Source organism: Coccinella septempunctata, chromosome 2 (assembly GCF_907165205.1).
Source record: "Coccinella septempunctata chromosome 2, icCocSept1.1, whole genome shotgun sequence".
In the NCBI taxonomy this organism is placed as follows: domain Eukaryota; kingdom Metazoa; phylum Arthropoda; class Insecta; order Coleoptera; family Coccinellidae; genus Coccinella; species Coccinella septempunctata.
This window is the reverse complement of record NC_058190.1, coordinates 36,238,058-36,262,316: the sequence shown is the minus strand read 5'-3', so window position 1 is coordinate 36,262,316 and position 24,259 is coordinate 36,238,058. Positions and strand designations below refer to the sequence as shown.

General features: G+C 34.7%; 2 protein-coding genes across 3 annotated transcripts in view; both read right to left on the bottom strand.

Moving 5' to 3' along the window:
* Positions 1-11,629, bottom strand: part of LOC123306592 (claspin) — a 47,287-nt gene extending 35,658 nt beyond the window's left edge. Inside the window, exons 1-2 of one of the 2 annotated variants that reach the window (XR_006536931.1) lie at positions 10,532-11,629; positions 6,270-6,573 (exon numbers count right to left, since the gene is read on the bottom strand). The gene's annotated coding sequence lies outside the window, so the exon portion shown is untranslated. Of the gene's footprint in view, positions 1-6,269; positions 6,574-10,531 lie in introns of those variants that run through there. The other variant, XM_044888657.1, reaches the window with a different exon arrangement.
* Positions 11,630-14,161: 2,532 nt separating this feature from the next.
* On the bottom strand, positions 14,162-23,782 carry LOC123307482. The gene is made up of 3 exons (XM_044889807.1): positions 23,251-23,782; positions 16,255-16,377; positions 14,162-14,666 (listed from the first exon to the last, which is right to left on the bottom strand). The coding sequence occupies exons 1-3, from the start codon at positions 23,401-23,403 to the stop codon at positions 14,478-14,480; spliced, it is 465 nt and encodes a 154-aa protein (XP_044745742.1). The 5' UTR covers positions 23,404-23,782; the 3' UTR covers positions 14,162-14,477.
* Between the last annotated feature and the right edge of the window lie 477 nt (positions 23,783-24,259).

Genomic DNA, 24,259 nt, shown 5'->3' with positions numbered 1-24,259 from the left:
CCTCATCAACTTTCACGTAGAATCTTCTGTTCCTCAAACAATACCTAAAAAGCATGAATAAGCTTGATCGAATATCACTTTTTATAAGTCAATAATTCATGACACACTCTGTCAATAGCTCTGCGACATCTACTAAATCGTGATCTCTGTTACTTGTTCTGGAATCCTTATGTTATGAATTCTGTGAGTGTTATAGTAATTGCTGCTCTGTTGAATGTTTTCTTCTGAATTCGAATAACTCTGTTAGTAAGAGACTAAGTTTCTTCTGTTAGCCTCCTAGCGATAATTCTTTCTACAACTTCTCCTAGGACTGACCATAGACTTATTGGACTGTAGTTTTGGGAGAATTTCTTTTCTTTAGATACTTGGTTTGTTGAACGCTACGACTTCTGCATTTTTCCATTTTTTTTTAGATAATGTTCAGTCCTGATTATTCCTTTCGTGATATTCGCGAGAGCAGCTATACCTTTTCCAGGTAATTTCTTAAAAATAACATTTGTTGTTTTATCGATTCTGGGTGCTTTTCTCTTCTTCAAGCTTCTGATTATCTTCTTGATTTTATTTTGTGAAGTTGATTTTTCTATTCTATCATACATTGGCGGTTCATACTTTTCTCCTTCATTGTCGTCAACTAGTTTTTCTAGATCTTCATTTTCATCGTCTAATCTGTAGTTTATTCTCGATTCTCTTTGGACCGAGTCCGCCAATGCTCCTGCTGATATTCGTATGTTTTTCGAAAAAGATATTCATTCATGCATTCATTGCTGAATCTCGTTACCGAGAATAAATCTACAAAAATACTATCGGTGTGATCAAACTCATAAATTCTTATGGCTACTTGCGACTGTGTGCCCTCCTGTGACTGAAGAGACCCAACCTACAGATCTTTCCACACTCCGGGCATGGATAGTCACCAACCAGATATGGCCGCCGCTGTATTCTTCTCGAGTCTTCATTATAACTGTGAACCAAAGACCTCCACTGTGATCTGTCTAACGCTAGTTGTTCCCAGCTATGATTGTCATTAACTGATTTCAGGATTGATGCAGTATATCCTGCCACTTATACTGGCCTCCTCGTTTCCGAGTTCCCTCTGTGAATTCGCCGTACAGAGCTATTTTGGGGAGTCTTGTGTCTCGCATCTTCAGAATGTGATCGCTCTATCTGAGTCTTCGTTACTTGAGTCTCAATTGTTATACAACTCGCGCGCTGCAAGACTTCTGCATTTGAAAGTTTGTGGAACCATCTGATGTGCATTATTTGTCTTAGATGATATTGTTGTGATTGTTCAAGCTGTTTATTATGTCGCCTGTAGGGCGTCCAACGGTCGCTTCCGTAAAGAAGCGTTTGGAGGACCACCGCTTCGAAAACAGCTATTTTGGTCTTCAGATTGGGGTCGTGATTTTGAAACATTCTGTGCTTCAGCTTCCAGAATGCCCGTGATGCTGAATTGATACGGTGATGTATTTCCCTGTCCTGGTTAGCTTTAGTATTTATGAAGTTTCCCAAGTATTTGAACTGCTCGACCTGTTCTAGAGTTTCATCCTCCAAGGCTGATATCTGTTTGAAGGTTTTCTGGCGGACTTACCAGGATTTTGGTTTTGTCAATATTGAGTCTAAGGCCTAAAGCTTCGTATATATGTTTTTAGTTGTCCAACATCATCTGTAGATCCTCTGGTCTCCTGCGATAAGTGCGAAGTCGTCTGCATATTGAAGTTCCGTGATAAACTTTGTACGGGTTTTTGCTCTGAGGTGATTCAGGTTAAATAGGCCTCCATCAAATCTGAATCTTATTCCAACACCTCCTACAGGCATATTCATGTCAGCAATTATCGAGACAGCTATGGCGAAAATATTGAACAGTAAAGGCGCTAACACGCAGCCTTGTTTTTTTCCAGATTTGATTAAGATATGGTCGGTTGTATAGGTATTATGCTGTATTCTGGTGGAGTTGTTGGTATGGAGGCTTTTACATACTGCTAAGAATATTTCGGGTACTCCAAGGCGTTCCATGATTTTCCATAAAAAAAATTCCGAAAAAGAATAATGAAACGGACATAAAAGAAAAATCTGAAGCACCATAGCCAAATCCGGAAAAACGGAAAAACGGAAAATCTACCTGAGAACAAGTAACTGGAACAAAAGAGTTCTAGAACTAAATCGAACATTCTGCATGGAAATTGCAAGAATGTCTGAGAAGAGAAAAGACAAATCTTCACCCCTGTAGAAGCATTGGCGCCATTGGCGGATCGTTTGAAAAAGAATCTAGAAAAAACTACAGATCGGACGATGAATATTAAGATCTAGAAGAACTAGTTGAGGACAATAAGGAAGAAGACGTCCATGCCTACCTAAAACCTCTTCAAAACTTCATTTCGAACGAAATATTTATAAGTGGAACGCCATGTATACATAAATGCATCCGTTTGTGCGTGTGCAACGGTTCTTGGAAACCTACATAATTCTTATCGAAATCCTATTAACATTATCCGTTTTCTGTTATTCCTATTCATAACTAGAGCAGCAATATCAACTCTTCATGTTCGTGATACGTAAATCAAATGACTATAGTTACCTGTGGAATTCCAACAAACTATCGTGATAAAATGGATATCACCATTTTGATCAATCTGCCGATTAAATGATTATCGAAGCTGAGAATCACGAAAACAATCGCCTAGTTTCTATTGTTGTTTTTATCTGGTTCAATCAGCTGGTAAACGGAAAACAAGTTTCCATTTCGCGAATCTTTACTTTCGATCGAAGAAAAGATGAGGGAATGGCCTGCCTTTGACCCAATCTGAATGGTCGTAGATTTTTCGATTGAGGCAGATGCATTGTTGAGTTACGTAATCTATGCTAGATACTGAAGATGCTCCAGAATCAGGTCAACGGTAGAGTCTGGGATTTATGACTTGAGATTTCTTCACAGACAATCCTAGATTGTCAATATATGCATTACTTTTATGTGGAAAGATTAGGTAATTGAAATTTAGCACTTTTTGATTGGTTGGCAGTCCTGGTACTGTTTCGAGTGGTGGTGCTAATGGTGAAGAGGCTGACGTAGTTTTGGAATTATGTAAATTATTGAACAACTTTTATTGCCCTATTCAATTCTCCTGAAGAATGAGATGTAGTAAAAGATTTCCAGGAAATCGAGAGGGCCAGATAACGAATGATTCATAATACACAGGCTGTCCCGGAGAAGATGGGAAACATTTTGATGTGTTTTTCAAATTTGAATGGAAATTAAAACCACTCTATCTCCTGAACGGAATCACCGATTCATCTGAAATTTGGAATGAAGATAGCTTCCTTGAGGTTCCAAACATCATTCGATTTGCAGAATCGTATCACATAAATTTGGACAGTTCGTAAATGTTCACCCTGTTCAATGAATTTCATGATTTCCCTTATCTGCACTATCCAGGTTGCCGTGGACTGTATTTTTTTTTTTTTTGATAGTGACAATAATTTTTTCTCTCGTGTCGATATTTAACATCCTATTCATCTCATAACGAAATGAAATTGAAATCTTCATGAATTTAATCAATTGAATATACATTCTTGAACGTTAATTTTCATTTGATCGAATACATCAGTTTTTGAACGTAACAAGAGGATGATTCTCAAACAATCATTTATCTTTAAATCATTTGATTAGGATAAACTTCAAAGTGTTGGATAAAAAATATGTAAAATAAAACAAAAACTAAGTTTCATTTTACCTTTATTCAGATATCTGAATCATAATAAAAATAAAGAGTATTTTTAAAAAAATGATTTTGGAGTAGATAGAAAAATCAATAATATCCTATCTTGTCGAATCGGACGAAAAGTGTAGAAATAAAATTCAATAGGATCCAGTTCTGGGAGAAACTCAATGTAAGATATTCGAAAATGATATTCTCACATTCAACGGAATCATTCACCGGAAATTTTAATGCATCTATGAGTTTCTTTCTTTCATTTCATTAATTTTCAGAATACATGAATGAACGTTACGAAACCTAAGAATTTTTTTACGATTCAAGGCAACCGCTCATGAAACTCAGCTTGAAAACAGAATTATCAATTTCAAATTGGATAATGGCATCATTTGTGGACCTTGGAGAAATGTACAGATGTTATTGAGACTCGTGGAAATATCTACATGAAAATTATAATCATCTAACTGTCGATGAGGGAAGTCTCTGAAGTTTATAAGGTGATGAAATTTGAATCAGGGTGAAAAAAGATTTGATAAGCTTTTTTATTTACCATCGATGCATGAATTGCTATCATCATAACTCATAACCTATGCGTTTTCTTTAGCATTCTAGTATTCCTAAATCACAAGTGATTAATTAACCATTATTAAATGATTTTTTATCGAACATTCATTTACCACTTCCATTATTCACTGGTCTATCAAACTGCATATTCAGAATCATAGGCAGTAGCCTCTGGAGTTAGATAAGTACCTATGTAGTAAGATAATCAACAAAAGATTCGTAGAGCAGCCCTAGAAAAATTCTTGTAGGGAATATTTTGAAGAAAACTGTGGTTTGTTTAATAGGCGGTTTTCAATCGAATTGAATATAATAAAATATCTAATTAAATTATTCAGGTATTTTTCCGGAAATGCGTTATATTTTTTATTTCATATTGCCATTCTATATTTCGAAGAATTTTAATAGCATTAATATTACTAATATCTGGAAACGATTTATCAATATTCTTCAAGAGTAAACAAGTGAAGAGTCGTCAATATAAACATATCAACTGCATTGATCATACAGGTCAGTGTTTCAAATCCGATATTTATATCCATATCAACCAAATTTTCGAAATGTAAAAAACAAAAATCAAAACTGAAGCGTGGTCAGTTACATTTTATTGTAGGTCATTCACCAGATTTGTTCATTCATTCATAATAAGCTCTAACTGTATCTACGCAGATTCAATTATCTCTTGGTAATGTAAAATGATGCAGATTTTGTTTGAACGAATAACTAATGTCCACTTATACAAGTTCTTTACCTCACCCAAAATTAGACTGAGATAATTTGCAAGAAATATTTTCATCAAACTCATTTTCAGTCTGTTATCCAGGATGATGAGCAGATCAAAAGAAATCATGACATGACTAATATTTCGAAGTTTCCGAAGATATTCTAGCTCTCAGACAAACATTTCTTTTTCGAGATAATCACAAAAATTATTATGGCTACTTGCTCCTCAATGTTAGAAGAAATGGAATTTCCAGCAAATAATATTGATGCCATGTTATATGTTTTCAATGCAATCAAAATTTTTATTATAAATTCTCATCAAAAACTTCATTTCAAATGGATACCTTTATTTTTCTTATTGAATTTAGATTGTATGGGTAGGGGAGAGTTGCTTTGAATTGAACAGCCCATGAACCGGTCGCTACAGTTTTCTACTACACTCGATAGTAATTTAGCATCCTTTACGTGAATCCCATTTTCGGAACATAGATCGAGATCTCTTGAAAAATGGCCCTGTGGCTCGCGCCTTGTTGCGAAAATGGGATTTACACAAGGATGCTAAATTACTATCGAGTGTGGTAGAAAACTGTAGCGTCCGGGCTGTCCAATACAAAGGAACTCTCCCCTACACCCTTGGATTAACGACGTTTTTGGTGGAAAATCAAATCCAAATTTGGCATTATTTTGTGAATACTCAGTGAAAGTTTTTATTCAAAACAATAAAATGAAAAACTTACAGCATGGCTTCAACAATAACCAATTATTTCATTCTTTCTAAAGGGCAAGCAGCTATAATTTGAATATTTTGTGTGAAAGCTTCTCAGGAATCTTCGGAATATCAGTGACGTCATAATTGAAATCACATAAAAATTCGATGAGAAATGCAAAAAGGTCATAATAGTATTGGTTTGACATTTGGGAAAATCAAGTTGCATGCGATAGTTACTTACGTTATAACCGGAAATGACAGAAGAGTGACTATATTTTAGATTTACTCGTCATCCCGAATAGCACAGTGCAAAAAAATTCTTAAATATCTTTTGCGTATTATACTTATTTTGGGTGAGATTAAGAAAAAATTACCCCTGTATGACAATACTTACTCCACTATAGAAAACCACAATTCAATGAATCTTGCACTTCACAATAATAATTGAAACGAAAGAATGTTTAGGAAATGTAGTAAACTTTTTTATTTTTGGGTATTTTTATCTAAATAGTTTTATAATTGGGGAATGAAAGAAAAAATATGAAGGAATAAAAAAAATGAACTCATTATGTTGAAAAAATATAATTTCTTAAAAATCGAGAAATAAAAAACAGAATAAAAAATGCAGTTCAGAATTCAATTCGAAAATTCAAAAGTGACGAGCCACTTCGATCCATTCTCTGCACCAGTTTCAATTCCTTGTTTTTCGTCTGCCGATTTTAACTCCATTATATATATCCATATGCATTGTTCCTTCTAGGAATTTCGAATCAAATGACTTGAATAGGATACCATGTCAACGTGGAAAACATTTTTCTTCATTTTAACAGTGAGCTTCTGAGCAGGTTTATAACAATTACATTCCAAAACCTATAGAATATTGGTCATTTCAAAAATTTGCTTCAATATATTATTATGATTTGTAATGGAGTTTAACGACTGAGATGAATTTTTTGGGGATAAATGTGCTTTACTATTATTTACCAGAGTGGGAATCGTGATATTCAGGTTTCAGAGTCATGAGATATTTCAGATATCACAGACTCTGAGTTTGTTCAGAAATACGCAGAATGTATTTTGGAGAAAGACGGAGAAAGAGAGTGTCAAAACAGAATAATTTTGTTCCTTCTTGAACTTATGCTGTATAGTATTTTATTTTCTCAACAGCATGAGATTGAATATCAAAAAAGATTAATATAATTTAACCCGCATATTGAGGTTGAGATAAGAGTGATGAGATGAGTCATCTAAAAAGTTTTTTTCGAGTAATTCGAGAAAAATCATCTGATATCATTTGGAAATATTAATTTTATCAATTCGAGATGTGGGAAACAAGTGAAGTAAGCAAAAGTATACTTTATAAGGATGAACTTTGTCTAATAGAAAATGAAAAAAAAGGTCAATTTGTTGTGAAAAAATGATCCAAGGAAAATGCAGGTGAAATGCACATGTCACAACCACACTAAAAAATTCACAATTCGATATGAACCAATCATGAACAATTAGGTACATAATGCAGGATACACACATACATAGAGGGACTTTATAAATGATTGCAACATGTGGATGTCAATTTTGAAATTCTATTATATTTACTTGAAAACCCTTTTAACAAGAGACAACAGTGGATATTTATACAAACTGGGATATTACAATAATTCATTAAGACCCTGTGCAAGAGGAATTATTCCTTCGAATTGAATTCGTGAGATTTTTTCAACAAACCTCTCGAGTTCCAATGAGTAGGTAATTGAGCCACAAATTAGCGTGTTATATGTGTTACACGTGCCTGATTATTGTCGAAAAACAATGGGGATTGCACGAATCAAGAATGGACCATTATGAATTCATTGTGTTCTCATTCACTGCCGTGATTGTTATGATTTCCCATTTCGATCTATAGTTTTTGGATAATGATAATAATTGATCATTAGGGGACATATTTGGATAACTTTTCAGGAAACACACAATGATGGAAATCACCCAGTATATTATTCTCCTCATTTCGAGTAGGAATACATGATTATAAAAAAGGGAAAGTGGTGTAAGAGGCCCCAGATATTTTCAAAGCATCCAAAATATCAAACATACATGTTAATGAAAATGTGAGGTTCAGGGAATAACAGCGAGAGCACTATCCATTTATTTATACATGTTAATGTAAACAAGTTTCAAACGGTATTTGCTTTTTTTTTATTATTGGCTTCTAATTTCAGCATCGACAATATAAGAAAACAAACTCCTTGTGGAGAACCTTGATATTTCTTATGATTAAGATGCTGAGAGATAAAACCTATAATAATTTTCAAGTAAAATGCATAAGCACCTTTCAAAAATACCAAATGGTCTATGTTTTGTTACAAGTTTTTATTTGAATTTCAATATTATTTCACTCATAATCTAAAATCTTGTTATTGAATTTTGTGAAATATTTGAAGTCGTCCTATCGAGCTGAAATTTGATAGTTGGAAAGAAAACAAAATTTCGACAACAAGTTTTGTGTTAATGGTCCGATTAGATTCGAAATTATTGTGAGAGGACACAAGGATTCAAAGATTATGAGTTTTTGACAGAATGCAAGCTCCACGATTTTGGAAGACATTTGCTATTATGGTCCGAATCAAAGTTGCCAGTTGGTAGTACACCTCATCCACTTAAAGAACCACTTCAAATGCAAAAAGCACATTGCCATTGGTTAAATTATGGATTCTCACCAAGTACAGGCAACATCAATTTAATTCAGAAGATGCTCTCATTGAGTGTGGTTAGGGATTAAGGGTGGAAAGATAGGAAATTTTCCACAAACAAGGTAAATGAGTATGGATAGATTTCCGTATTTTTGTTCTTTTATCACTGAAATGGAAGCGAGCTGGACACGTATCCAGATTTGAAGTCGGTAGTTGGACGAAGCGTCTGCTTTAGTGGAGACCCTATGCTGAGGAAAGTAAGTAGTACCTAGTAGATAATAGTAGAGATAAGTCGCTAAAAAATTGATACAGGCCTAATAAGATAGAGATCGTTGGGAGCCCATAGGCTATGTCAATGTTCAGCACTGGAAATAAAGAACTGGTTGATGATGATGAAGACCCCCTTTCAGTCGAAATCTAACATAAGTATTCACCAAAGAAAACAACCTCCATGTTTTGATTAAGAAATAAAATAAAGATTGAACTGAATCATTCCTTAATATGGAAACTGTAATACGCAGACATATAGGAATTTTCTAGTTTAACAAAGAACATGCAGAGAAAACGAAATTTTCTATCTGCATTACAAATAAACAATCATCATCCGGATACGCCACAAAATATCCTGAGGACAACCAGCTCCTTTCAAATGTCTTAATATCTTCCAAGAGCTTCTTTGTAAAATGACTCGATAGGAAGTTTTTCTCTGACTAGCGCACAAAGAGTATTCTCAAGCAGCCGAGACTTATTATTGGTAGGCGGTCCTCAAAAACTGAGGTAAAAAACTCCTGATCCTTGAGTTGAGCGCAGCCTCAGCGACAGCAATTGAGCCCTATTTGATAATCATAAATAGATCATATGGTTCTCCTCTGGGCTGTTGATAGTGTTGATGAAGATGCAAAGATAAACCTGATGAACTTATCCTGTTCATCTGTAGTTAGCAACCTAATTGAGTGAAGGATGATACCCCTAGGAACATCATCCCCCACTATTCCCATGGTAATAGGGTTTTCCCTCTCTTCGGACTCGGGTCATTTCTTCAGGTCTGAGTCTCTCCAACTTTATACCCAAGTACAATGAATTGGAACCGTACAAGAAGGGGAAAAAGAACCTTTGCGGAAGCATTTTGTTTCAATGGCACTGACGAACGAATTTTTCGCCTAAATATTTCTATTGAAATCATCATTTATTTTCTGTACCAAACATACAGGAAAAAACAGATTCCCTTTGAGAAAAACTGAGGTCATTTTGAATTCACCGGTTTAAATTTTTTGATATCTCACTTTCCAATAAAATAGTGCCGCCACAGTAGGCTTTAGCTTCATCTGAATTAATTGCTGTCACGAGGTTGATCAAAATTGACAAATGAAAAAGTTGACGCACAGTATTCATTTTTGATACAAAGTGTGTATTCAATTCATGGAGTCTCTGAAATTTCCAGATTTACCTTATAAATATTCGTGCATAATCCAATCAAACGAAATAAAGAAAGACCTTTTTCTTGGAAATACATATGTATATTTTTCACAAAAACCGGTTGGATATTTAATTCTTCTGCAAAGAAGTATTTCGTGACCTTCCTTAAAATTGCTCAGTTGAGGGTATAATATCTTTTCTTGAAGTAAGAAGGATAAGTGTAAAACGTTGAAACTGAAAGTGATTATTTCGATAACTTGTTTTTTTACAGCAAATATGAAATGCAATTTTGCGGAAAATAAACATTATAAGCATCTTATTTACCTTGAACGATTCACACATTCACATTCCATAATTGAAAAAAGCCTTCATAGCTTTTGGAGTCAGTCAATGTTATTCAATTATGAGTAAAAAACCCAATTCTATGCCTTAGATGATATTCACAATTAGCACTTAAACCTGCATATTTCGGTCTCAAAAATCTATTGATTCAACAGAAAAACTCAGATTCGAATACCTTCTATTGAAAATATTTGAGATTTCTAATAGGAAAACATCTTTGTATTAGAGAAAGCTCACATAAAACGTCCGATTTCTGATGATGAGTTGCATGAAGTCATTCGGAACCAAAGCACAACAAACAGTGATTTTCCTAGCAAAACAACACATTCGACCATGCTACATACAAGTATAAAATGAAAGGAAAAATATTTATTCATACTCACATAAATTTATCGTTTTCGAATACAAGTAACACTCAGTACAAAACACTGCACCAGAAACCCCAGGGAAACAGTTTCAGAGTTCGTTCATATACTTCAAGTACCAAAAGAGCAGTACCAGAAAGACCAGGGTATAGCACAGAAACGTCAGATATATCCGAACAATCGATGTCAAGTTCTCTACGATAGCCAGTATTGAGTTTTACAGGGGGATCAGACTGCTCAGATAACCCTTAACTTTGAAGATGGAGACTGGTGAGAGGGCGTATATTCCGTATTTGGCCAATTTGCAGCACTCCAAAATCCACGGCCTTTTTTCGATGTTTCTCTGCACGCACTCAACGATACAGCTGGTTTCTCTTGACGGAATCATTGAAAATTAACAATACAACAGCCCGTGGAGAAATCTGATACCGTTTCGTGGATTTCACCAGAGCACGAGCCTCGAAACTCGACTAGTACGCGCTGCAACTCTGTGCGATGGTACCACTTCTCCACAGTACTCTATTTCGTCGGGTACCAGCTACCTTGTCTTGTGCCTGCGAAAGTCAAGTCAACGAACAGTGGTTCTGACGGAATATGCAGATTGGGTACTACAACGTTGTCAGATTTTAAAAATGATAGTGAAGAAACAGACACAATATACTATTCACACTTCGAGATATCAAAAACTGGCGATACGGTTTTGGATCTGAACAGTTTCCGCAACCTTAATGATGGTTATAAGCCACTGCAGGGAATTATAAAAGGACGCTATCTCATCTGTGATAAGTTCCTGATTTCCCAATTGGAATATTACAAAAATAACAGATCAGCTTCCTGATATGATAAGGTACTGAATATTGTACTATGGCTCGGAAGTCCTTGGTGTCAGCTGAGAAGTGCATTCATTTAACCAATAACGCATGTTGGTAATCATACAATTCTAGGAATTATACTACTTTGTTTCAGTTTTCAAGGATTCAATGCCAGCAATATTTTGAACTTTGCAACACGATTAATGATTTCGATCGAGTTGATGCATCACATTGTAATTCCGTTCCCAATATTGCGCTATTAATCATTAATGGCCCAAATTATACAGCAAATTGACTGAAATGAGAATTGCGCAATTGAACCTTCTGCTGAAGGAACTTTGATCGATTCGCAGAGCAATAATGTACTGTTTTAATTCGTGCCTTATCTAGGTGTATTGAACTTCAATTTTATTATAAACGTGGTCATGGCCATTCTGAGGTAGGTGAGGTATAATTTAAGGTCTTTATTGATGTATGGAAATCAAGGCAATGCTGATTTTTTGTGTCTGCAAGCAAGTCTTGATGAATCAAATGCCAAGAAGGAATCCAACGAGTCAGATTTAAGAGCTTTCCTTAGATTCCACTCTTCCTCAGAATAGCATCCAACGTTTTCAACTTTTGAGGGATATACAGTAGGTATACTGCATTGTATTGTGTGAAAATTCAGATACCTCCTGAATGAATACGTGATTTACATTGAAATTGAACTCAATAAAAATCGGGCATTCACGCAAAAGGATTATTGGGAACTGAACATTGCAAAATTGGCAACGAATCTGGGATCGAAAAAGAATACATGATATGGATCGCGAAACTGAGATTTGAGAAAACAAGTAGCATTGCCTTACTATTGTATAATTTGCATCGAAGGTTCGTCAAATTGAGCAAATATAGCTGTTTTCAAGATGAATTTTGAGGTTTCTCAAATTTTAAGCTTTTTCAAAAGAGAAACTGAAATAAGTTCTAAAATTGATTTTGAAACTGGCCGAACTTATATTCATGTTAAATGAGGAATAAAGCAGAAATTTCGATAGGGAAGTTTTGGTCGAGCAAGAGTATTTGGGAAGTCGAAGTCAGTGGCTTATCAACGTTGGAGAAGAAGTTCCTGAACTGATGGTGAAGTTCTGACGACCTAGAGATAACTTGAAGAGAAAATCAATGGTTGCGTTAATTCCGAAAAATCAAAGGTGTAGTCCACAGAATTTCAGTTTTGATTTTTTTTTTGGTTGCATTCAGTCAAAGTACCCAATATTTCGAACTTCAGAGATATTTTTCATTTTTGAACATAAAATTACTCGAAAACGACTCACATTATACGAGAAAATTTGAATACTTTTATTTTACAAAACGTTCAAATATTCATTAAATAGCTTTCAACTTCGTTTGAGAAGTTGGGTTCTTCGAATTTTTGGTATTTTTATGGTACGTTATGGTCATAATGAGAAATCTTGAAGAAGTGGGTGATATCTTGTGTTCTAAAAAGATTCATCAAATAAATGGAAAACTATATTCCGAAATTCATTTCATTCGATAAAACTGCTTGTGTGAACTAAAAACAACATTTTTTTATGGTCTTTCAACAGCCTGTATATTTCAAACCGAGTCGAATTGAGAAAAATGGTGAAGGAAAAAAGTTTTTCTTTCAACCTCAAGAATCTACTGCTAAAAGATTTATACGAGTCCAAAACTCACCCTGTATATTATGAAATGAAATAACATTATTTTCTAGACTAAGATGGCCTATTTATAATGAGCTTTCAAATTCTCTCCATAACCTTTGAGTATTCAAGTCAATACTCAAGGCCATAACTCATAGAGGCTCATATGGAAGATATTCATCCTACAGCTTCTATTCCTTCGATTACAGATGAAGTAGAATATCGACAACGTGGCCTCCGTATGAATTCAAACTGAGCATTCTTTTCATCAAAAAGACCATCAGAACATATTTCTGCTCACTACTCAGTCTAAAATTCTTGAATTCCTCTTGCTGCATCGGTAATTCTTGCAAGTAACTATTTACCACTAGTACTCATGATTTTCTACAATGAAATCAATTAGTAACATGCCCGCTTTATTGATTAATTTGTGGACTTAGAATGTTAAAAGCGTTTATGTAACCCTCCTTAACCAGTTTTGTTTGCATAAAACTTTTGGCGTACTAAGCAAGACTCTTATGAAATGAGTTTTGTATGTCACAAGTCGTTCCGAATTGAGATATTGATTGCAAGATTACTTTCTCGGGACAATATGATTAATGTGGACGCTTTTTCATTCATTGCTTTATTGGCTTAAGATTTTAGGCAATAGGTGTTCATAAAAGTTGCAAGCTGACGACGGTGAATTTTTTGTGAAGGGTTTATGATAGATAGAAATACAAAAACGTTTTTTTTTCAGCCATGAATTATCTCAGTCCCATATTTGTAACAACATTAGGAGGTACTATAAATAATGTTTTCAGACATTACACATATCGAAATGCATAAAGAACAAACTCCAAATTCCATTTGTTGGTTAATGGTCTCTGAAATATTCTGCCCAGAGTATTAGGTAGTTTCTATTTTTACTCCGCTCTAATTATAAATTTCCTCTTTTATCTACCATTTATCAAAAAAATTTGTATTTCTCGATAAATATAATATTATCATTCATTTCGTCAGGAGTACCCGCAAATTGATGAAATGTACTCAACCTGATGACTCACCTTTTGATTATTTCTTTTCAGGAGTAGGTACCAATTATAGAGGTGCTGACTGAATACTCTGTTCAAAGTTCAAATTAGGAATTTAACAGAAATTGGGTAATTTGTAACTAATAAAAAATAATCACACTGAAATATACTTCTACACAAGTTAAACTTTATTCAATAGGCATATATACAAATATTATAAAAATAAATTCAATCTTACAAAAATATAACTCATTCACAGGAATGGCAAGAATTAGTTATTTACAAACTCTGTTCTTTGGATGACAATGTTGTCCAATAAATAAGTATTATAAGTAAGCCGTAAATGAAGATGAATATTTTTCGTGTACAATATGAAAACCGATTATTTCGAATGAGAATTGATGCAGCATAGTGATACCTGAAAAAGTCAGGTTAACATTCTTTGTATTATACTCCCTAGTCTCTGTTCTTATCATTATCGTTATTGAGGTTGATTCTGGTTGTAAGAGGGAACCCTGTAGAGGTCCTCATTGATTCCATAGAAATTTGGAGTTGAGGCGCAGTCCACATTGAACCACCAATCGCAAACTCTGGCTATTTGGTTGAATACTGTTCCATTGGGACACAGGAAACTGAACTGTTGTCCGTTTGGCAAGCACCAGTGCCATACCTGAAAGTGAAAAACATTCATAATGGGAAGAGCAAAAGTAGCATTTTTGCGTAGACCTTATCTTATTTGCATATCGAATAGTACCTATATTTAGCATAGAAGTGTATACATACAGGCTCTAGAGATAGCAAATCAATGAGTCGAGCAAAGATGTATGAACAAGACCAGGCGCGAAATGAAGAGAACAAATATTTCTCTACCCCTCCTTCCATTTCTCCTCAACAAATAAAGTGACTGTGATGTTCTCTTTTCTACGAGTGCAAGTACAACTGAGCGCCAGCTAATAGCATTTATTTCAATCATAAAGTAAGTCAAGTGGGTGTTCTGTGATTTCAATGAGGCGCGACTTAGAACGTTCAAGCAGGAGAAATTTTTCTAGAATGCGTTCTTTGTTTGATTGATGCGATCTGCCTTCAACTTCCCCTCTCACGGGATATTTCCTATCCCTCGAGTTGAACCCTGTTTGAGAACACGTAGCTGATAAGATTTGTAATGTAATGAACATCTGATGTCACGTCCTGTTGATATGGATATATGGATTTTGAGGTTATTCGACAGATCATGCGATGAAAAACACCAAAAAAATAAGCTAGCTGCCGATGTTGCACAAAAATTGATACCAAAAACTCCCATTTGGGGTTGAATACCTACACAAACTACGCAAATATTGATTGTGAGGAAACTGAATCAAATTGTGAATAAATCAGTGTTAATTGATAGTCGACCAAAAAGGATAGAAATAAAATAGATTGTATTACCTAAAACATACAGAAACGTAGGTCAATTTGAAACTTGAAGATCTGAGCTGACGTCAGAACGTTAATGGTGAGTTCGTGTAGAGTTACTGAGAACTAAGAACTAATACCTTAGAAAAGGGTACAATCAATGTGCAGATGGCAAATGCGTGCACGTCATCTGCAAAGTAGATAGGTCCCTTTTTTTAGGTTTTTGTTCTTAGTAACTCTGCATGAACTCACCGTAAGTGACAGACAATAACGACATTCAATTTCAATAACTCTTGCTCTTGGCTGATCGGGTACCTACAATCTGAATTGAATTGAAAAAACTCATGAATGGAATTAGGTCCAAATCTACTTTTGAAATGAATTTCTTACTACCAGCAAGCCCTCACATTCTAAAATCATAACAACAGTTAATTAATATCTTCAACGAGAATCAAAATTTCATTTCATTATGTTCTCATTTTGATTTATTAGAGTTATTGGAGTTTGAAATAATATACAGCATACCTATTCAAGATGAGTGGAGAGTGATTTTGTAACAACCAAACATTCTTCTATTACATAACTCTCCAATAAACTAGACTTATTTAACTCCGGTACACATAAAAATCGAACTTTCTATATTCGATACTCCCACAGCGATAACCTGGGATGATACTTCACACAGCCTGCCTTTCAATAGCATTATAGAACACATGAATCAGTACACTGTATTTGAAGTTGCCTGCTATACACCCTTCAAGGCGAAAAGAATGCTCTGATACAAAAAAGTGGAAGCCAAAGATTAAAGTTAATCATTTCATTCATTTCACTGGTCCAAAATAAAATAATGCAACTGAACTTACTTGACATTGAGCTTCAGGATCACTGTAGTATCCAGGTAATCTTTGATCACATCTGAAGGATAGTCCTTGTGGAATCTCACTGTAAATGGGATAGTCTTGTCCAGGAATGTACCCGTCTAATTGCTGTTGATGAAAATTCAGGCTTTTATATTCAATCGCTTATTTCAAATAAAAAAATAGAGCTGAGGTATTGCATTTTGATTTTGGGTGCGGTTTACTGGATCATCTCAAGGTTAGAATTGACTTCATTTATTTTAAAATATATGTATGTGATTAAGATGTAAAATTATCTATAGTTATTTCCTTTCTAGGAGTTGTGTCACCTCAGAATAAGTGATCTATCTTTAAATTCAAATTACACGAAAACGATATCAAGATTCTGTTCGAGAAAATAATGCAAATTTTATTATTTTTATTCGTACCATATGAAGAACACATAAAAATTGGCCCGAAAGAGACAACTCAACCGTTCAAAACTAAACTTAGTATTATAGATACGGAGAATCAAAGAAGCATAACGCTGCCCACAAACGACCAATCTTATTGCCAACCATATTGGCAATTTGCTGTTTGCTGTAGGCTCGTTGGCGGTTGGAGAACCATGTAAGTTTAAATCAGTTTTATGTTTGGTTGGCGGAGTTTAGTTGGCAACGATATGTTATGTTACTGTGTTGGTGGGGTGGCTGACAGTCAGGTTGATTTCAATTGAATCATCGAATATAAACAGCATTCCTAATATTCCTTGGTTTGTGGACCTCTTAGAGTCACCAAAAGGCTTCTCAACTTTGTTATTTTTGACCATCTGGCCATCTGCCAATTAGAATGGCACCTTTTTTAGGTATTAGTTCTTAGTAACTCTTCATAAACTAACCTCAAGGTTTCAGAATGCTCGGTTTTATTCTGAGAATAACACGGAATTTCAAGAATGAAGAAACCATGAAGGTTCTGTACTTTTCTCTAGTCCGCAGTATAGTCGAGTATGCAACCCCAATATGGAACCCTTTTTATCACAAATATATCAACAGAATTGAAAGAATTCAGAAGAAGTTCACAAGAACTCTATATTACAGATTCGGTAACAGGCAGGTTGCTTGTCCATATGAGACGAGATTGAAAATGTACAAAATTATTACCCTAGAGCAAAGAAGAGTTATTCTCGATCAAATGTTTTTATTTCGAGTAATGAATAATCATTTCGATTTTCCCATTGTTCGTGAAATTTATTTCAATACTCGTGTTTTTACTGGTCGCCATAGAGATCTTTTTTATATCCCGAGAGCCCGCACATCCTTGTATTACATCTCCACTTTTCTGAGAATAACACGATTTTATAACTGGCATATCTCTTTCATTGACATATTCAACTCTTCACAAGCTGTTTTTAGGAGAAGACTGTGTGATTATACGTGTAGAAATTATTAGAAAAAGAAGATATTTTTAAACTTTTCCTCCCTTATTATTATTATTCTTGTAATATAAGTTCATGATCATTATTGTAGGTGTTTGTTTTCTTGTATTTTGGTGAATCCTTGTTATTGGGTTTTCCTGTTAGGATTCCTGTTTATGTTAAATAAATAAATAAATAAATAAACCTTTTGGTAATCTTTACCCAACGCGCTTACATCACCTTCAAACCCCTTCAATGACTGTCCCATCTGCGTTGAACCAAAACTCATCTGCCACGTTTCCTAAAAATACATAAACCATTCCATTTCCACACGTCGCCAACGCAACCCTTTGTTTCCCGACCAAATTACGTTTTTCCGCAATTGTGGAAACCACGCGCAGGAAGTGCAAGCGATCTCTGGTGTCCATAAATAGCCGAAACAAGAAAAAGTCAATGGTGCTCGTATCAGGATTCACACACCGCTGATCTCGTTCGCACCATTTCGGAATCCCCTATCGACCAGAAGAATAACGACCATCACCGATGCCAACAATGGATGTTGGAGATTGCCCTGATGTGATCCGATTACGAAATTCGGAGACGTATTCGTCGGATGAGGAATTTTTCAATGATGCATACCATTAATTGAGATTGCGAATCGTGGTTTGTTGGATGAATTTCTTGCGTGTTAGGCCTGGGATCTGATACGGTTAGAGGTGTCTTGATTTTTACGAAACACACGATGGTTGAGAAGATACGAAAGATTACGTTCCCTTGTATTAGCGAGTTAATGAAGAATGGCCGAATGTTTAAAATTATACAGCGCCCATTCACGATTGTCGGAAAATTTAGCAATACTGTTCATCCTTATTTGTTATTTGGGTCAGATAGAAATGATGACGCTCCAACTGTAAGTAATGAGAGATGGGAAACGGAGAAACAAAAATGACTCATGAGGATTACTGAGCAATAGTGAGATACTTATTTCGTGATATAATTGATTGGATTTTTTTTAATACGTGGGGCATTAATGTAAAGAACATAAGGAGAAAAATAGGATAAAGAATTAATGATACATTACTACATTACTACATTACTACATCCTTTCAGATATAACATTTGCATGAGACAAAAGACAGTAGACATGTGGAAGAAAGAGGGCTTGAATGAATTGTTGCGAAAACATTCGAAGGATGATTTCTTGTCAAAAAATAGAGGGGGGCCTTTCAAATAGGTAATTTCTTTTTTCTACAAGCGTGCGCGTTCAACCTTTTTCCCGCACGCATTTCAAGTTGCAAAGAGTCACTTTTCCAAAACGTGCGGGAAAAACGCCTGCTATTTCTTTCCCGCACGCATTTGCGTGCGGGAATGGATTAGCAGGGGTTTTTCCCGCACGCAAATCTTATAGAATAAATGAAATTCTATCATGTCTCTATGCACCGAACGTCAACGATGAGTAACCCATGGTAACGACATGCAGAGTTACGTCTGTCATTTTATATGAATTAATCAAATGAGATATGATCTGTATCGTGCAATTGATATATTTATATATTTCAAGCGCTTGTAAAAAAAATATTGTTCCTAACTCTTGCGGAAAGTGTCTTGCCCGCACTCAACTGCTTACCCGAACTCTGCTTCGCATCGTTCGGGCAACGGCAGTTTCGTGCGGGCAAGTATCACTTTCCGCACTTGATAGGAAAATAACTATTAAAATTTCCCCTGAACACTGCACTTGAAAAGTAATTCTCAATTTTTTCTCAGAAACGAGAAAATTGACATATGAAATTCAGTGTGGACATTTTATGATTTATGATTATCTTCGAAATGAATTTTATTTACGGCTGGTTTTATAATCAAACTTCGAGTGCCTTTAATTTTAAATTTTCCCTTGACTCTACTAAAATGACAGTAAATGAAGCTTACTCAGTAGGTGGATATGATGGTGACAGAGGGGAACACCATAAAATTTTCTTTTTCCTTGTCGCTCGCATATAATATCTTATCAATTTTTTTTGAGCTAGCTAGTTTTCAAGAAAAAATATAGGAATGGTTTTTTATGTGCAATCTTCAGGGGGCTGCATTTAAGCAAGGGCTGCTCAAAAATAATTTATAGCAAAAGTATTCATTTATATCCTGTATAAACGAAGAAGCAATTGAGAAAATTAAAAAAAATATTCATATTCGAATTCAACATACTAAAACGAAGAGGAGAGATTACTTGGATCCTTGGATGACAAGAATAAAATCTTGATATAAAGGGTGTTAAACTGTATGAAGATTTTTGTACAAAGCATCTTAATTTCTCAAGATATTCAACTGAAATTTCGCAAATATATTCCAATATGTAGCTTACGCACAAGAAATGTCAATTGCTCATAGCTATATTCTTTCTGAAGCAGTATCCAACTTTTTGTTTCACTTTTTCCAATAAGTTCTATTGAACATACCAATATATGTTGAAATTCTTTCAGGTTGTGGAGCATTGGTGTAAGTTTATCTTTGAATTCTTGAATATTGAAAACTTATTGAATGATCTAAAAAGATGATTTGCTATTCTTGATGAGTTCGAATTCATTTATCGGAGACATGTTTTCATACCAATATTCCTAAATAATAATTTAGAAATGATTATATTCTTTGGGATAAATCGCCAAGAGAGTGATGCTGCCAAACAATTCATATTTTCGTAAACAGATAATTCAGATAAATGCTTTCGAACAACCCATATCATGATAAGTAGTGTGAACGATATTATTTGTTTGAAATGATGTTCATGGATAAATTTGATGAATTGATATTGTCGTATCGTAATTACAATTCAGTTATTAGAGCAGATTTTATCTTTCCATCGAACGATATGAACATGTAAAAGTGAGAGAAATATTATACTATTGAAAAGGGTTGTACAGGCTGGGCAAAATTTGTGGTACCTGAACTACAACTTTTTAACTCTTAGACTCCTTAGAGATACAGATTTTCGAAGAATACATATTGACGTTTACAATATATAATCCCCCATCTGCTTTTTTTAAGTTATGAGACGAAATTGACATTTGACATTCAGGTGGTCATTATATCCTCCTGTGAAATAAACTGGAAATAAAAACATTGCAGACACACTTCTTTGATAGTAGTTCAGCGGTTGCTCATTCTCATTTTTTCAAGGGGTTTCATTTTTTCTTTCGTGAACAATTGTTTCTAATGACTTAGGAAGCATATATCGCCCGATGCCTACTCTGATTTTCACATACAAACTATATTTTTCATCTTATCTGTACAAATCTGAGGACCTTATACTTTTGACATGTTATATACATATTTAAATGGAAAAAGAAAGTTGAATCTTCATAAGTCATGAAAAAATGTTGTTCTTAATTCTCATGAAGAACATAACTTCATGTTGAAGGTGTTACATTGGAAAAAATATTTTCATGTGAAAAAATTCCTACATAGATCATTACCCAAATGTAAAATTATTTTGCCTCATATCTGTTTTTGAAGGCAGCTGTCGAATGTAGTCTTACTTATTATTTTAAAACCTTCTTTGGTATCAGAAGAAGTATTCAGAAGAACTGTTTTTTTTAACTATAAAAACTGAATACGAACTATCTTATCTACTGAATAAGAACTATCTTATTTCATATTATTTCACTTTGTTGTGAATTTATGTCGAGATAGATAAAAATTTTATGGACACAAGTCAAAACAATATCACCAATAAATTAAATTTTGGATATAGTACCTATTAGACTGTTCTGATGCAAAATGTAAACATAGTAAGGATACTTAAGCCTTCTGGATAATATTTGGTGCAAAAAAATTGTCGAAAGGTGGATTTAATCAGTCAGTTAACTATCAGTGGATTTTCATTGTTCTAAATTGTTCCATATATTATAGGATGTATTCCATTGAAACACAACATCAAAAGGCACTGACTCTGAGCAAAATTACATATATTATTCTTGAAAATAAAACATTATCGCATAAACACCTTCGATAAATATCTAATTGTAATCTTTAACTGATAGTAGGTAATCTAGATTATCCTGATTTTTTCCAACAGAATATCAGAGTAGAAAAAATATGTACAGAGTGGGCAAAATTCGTTGTCTACCGAGGGGATCTCGGGAACTATAGCAGCTAGAAGAAAACGGACGACCCATTCTCGAGCACTTTATTACGAAGACGTAGAAGAAATCTTACTCATGGAATCGTATAATCATGTAATTTCAATAAAATTGCAATTGATAGAATTATTTGCTCCGAGAGAACTTAATTTAAGTACTTATGAGTACTGTTCTGTTGGAAAAATCTGTACAGGGTGGGCAAAATTCGTTGTCTACTGATGGGATCTCGATAACTATAAGAGCTAGAAGAAAACGGATGACACATTTTTGAGTTCTACCTCAGAGAAACAAAGAATTGTGAAAATCGTAGACTCCTACGAGTCTTCGGTTTTGAGTTAGTAGCAAAAAATTAGATTTTGACGATTTAAAAAAGTTCTCGTAACTTTTTTTCTTTGAAGTTAGAGATTGGGAACTTGAACCTTCTCAGGTACTTTTGTAAGTAGAACTCACTTATTCTTTCCCAATTCAAAAATAAAAAATTCAATGAAAGTTTGCATTTAAATAGACGAAAGTTCGCCTAATGATTCGAAATGAAAAAATATTTTGAGCTCGTCAGTGGATTCTACGTAAAAAAGTTCAAGTTTCAGATCTTTAACTTCAAAGACAATAAAGTTCTGCTACTAATAACCCAAAAAAAAGAATCGTAGGAGGCTACGATTTTCACCATTCTTTGTTTCTCTGAAAAAGAGTTGTGAATTGTGTCATCCATTTTTTTCTAGCTCGAGATCCCCTCAGTGGGCAACGAATTTTGCCTGCCCTGTACAAACAGATATTCTGTGTTGCTCTTTCATAAAAAAATTGGTGACTTTTTTTGGAGTTCTGTAGTATAGGATTTCCTTCCCTTAATCGACGTGAAACAATTGATGATGGTAAATTTATTGTATAATCTATTTGGCTCCTCCATCAGTTTGGAACATTCACTACAAATTTTCAGCAAGCAATCGAATTCAGGAATGTTAATAATTGAAAAACTCATTCAGTCACTGATCATTAGAAGAAAAATTGTTTTGAACCATTCTCTCCCAGATCAATACAGGGCTTCGTTATTCAAATGTTGACTATTAAGTCGATTCAAGCAATACCTAACCCTTTTTTCTGAAAATCTAACCGGCATCACTGAATATTAATACAAGAAAAACTCGGAAAATAATCGTAATAAAACTACAAAAAATGACAATGGTAAACTAGGGATTTCAGTTTCCGCCTTGAAAACAAATCAATACTATTTAAATCTATGGATCTGGAACGCCATAGATGGCTGAGGTCCACACAAATTTCGTTGAAATAGGTCTAAATTTTAATAATGTTTTTACAATTAGAGAACCACTTGAGGTATAAGCTTGAGGTATATATGAAAAATATTGGAACGTTTGAATTTGCTGAACACACACGTGTGTTGCAAACAAAATATTTGGACACTTTGGATCTATATCGAAATTTCGAAAACCGAAAGCGCCAAAAACATCGATCTCAACTTACACTGAAGGCACGGTGCACCATAAATCCACAAAACACGGCGAGGAACACATTTCTGAAGGAAAACATTTCGGAAATCTTTTGGCACTTCGCTTTCGGTACACTGAACACCCTGAGTTTTTCTCGAATGGTGAGGAACGAATGATCATCCGTCATTAAAGCCGCGGGTTATATACGTGGGAGTAAGATGAAGAAGATTAGGTAAGATTCTGTCCCATGGTGTGCGATATTCTCGTCTTTCGCATACTTTCGGTGATGTTCCTCACTTTTGCTCTCACGATGGATCATCGAAGATGTTCTACGGCCGCTAATTGGCTCCGATCCCATCAATATTTCGACCTACATCTGATCTGATTGTTTTAATTGGCGTTTGTTTTGACGTCTGTCGACCTTGCGTCCGAATGCAAATCGGAAGATGGGCTGTGGCGTGAAGAGATAAGGGCTGTTTATGGTACCGTGAAATCCGTAATTGGTATTGCAAAACTAGGAGTCTTCCGCACATTTGAACGTATAACGAGTCGAATTGGTACAGTAGAGACTGGATTATACTGATTATACAGACACCCTTCCTGTGTGATCAAGGTTCCCCTGCTGTTTGAAATGATCCTTGGGGCAGATGATGAAGATGGTACCATCACTACCAACAATGAGCATTTCCTCGACCTAATATTTACAAGGATCCCAAGTTCGAGGGCCTATTAGACGTTTCTGGAGAACTGGACATATTTGAAATCTGAAAATTGGGATTATGATATTGTTTGAAATTCTCTACGGAGCCAAAATATTTCTGATGCCTGAGCATTTTGCGGTTATACAAGGAGTGAAAATGAATTTGTTCAAATAATTTCTGTTTTAATTTTTTCGGTTCTGATATGAATTAGTATTCAATGCCGAATACATTTCTGTTAAAACCATTGTATTCCTCTAAATAGTTTTCAAAATATCGAAAAAAAATCTGAAAGAAAAGAGACATACGAGGATTAATTCAGAAATTCTTAGCCTACCATAAAAT

What these genes read in the sequence shown, in the direction of transcription:
- LOC123307482 (XM_044889807.1), bottom strand. Translation starts at nt 23,403, where the DNA reads ATGACGGATGATCATTCGTTCCTCACCATTCGAGAAAAACTCAGGGTG. An exon ending in TGGTGCACCGTGCCTTCAGT is followed by an intron (nt 16,378 to 23,250) that starts GTAAGTTGAGAT and finishes TTTCATCAACAG; the next exon opens with CAATTAGACGGGTACATTCC. An exon ending in ATCCTGAAGCTCAATGTCAA is followed by an intron (nt 14,667 to 16,254) that starts GTAAGTTCAGTT and finishes TTTCACTTTCAG; the next exon opens with GTATGGCACTGGTGCTTGCC.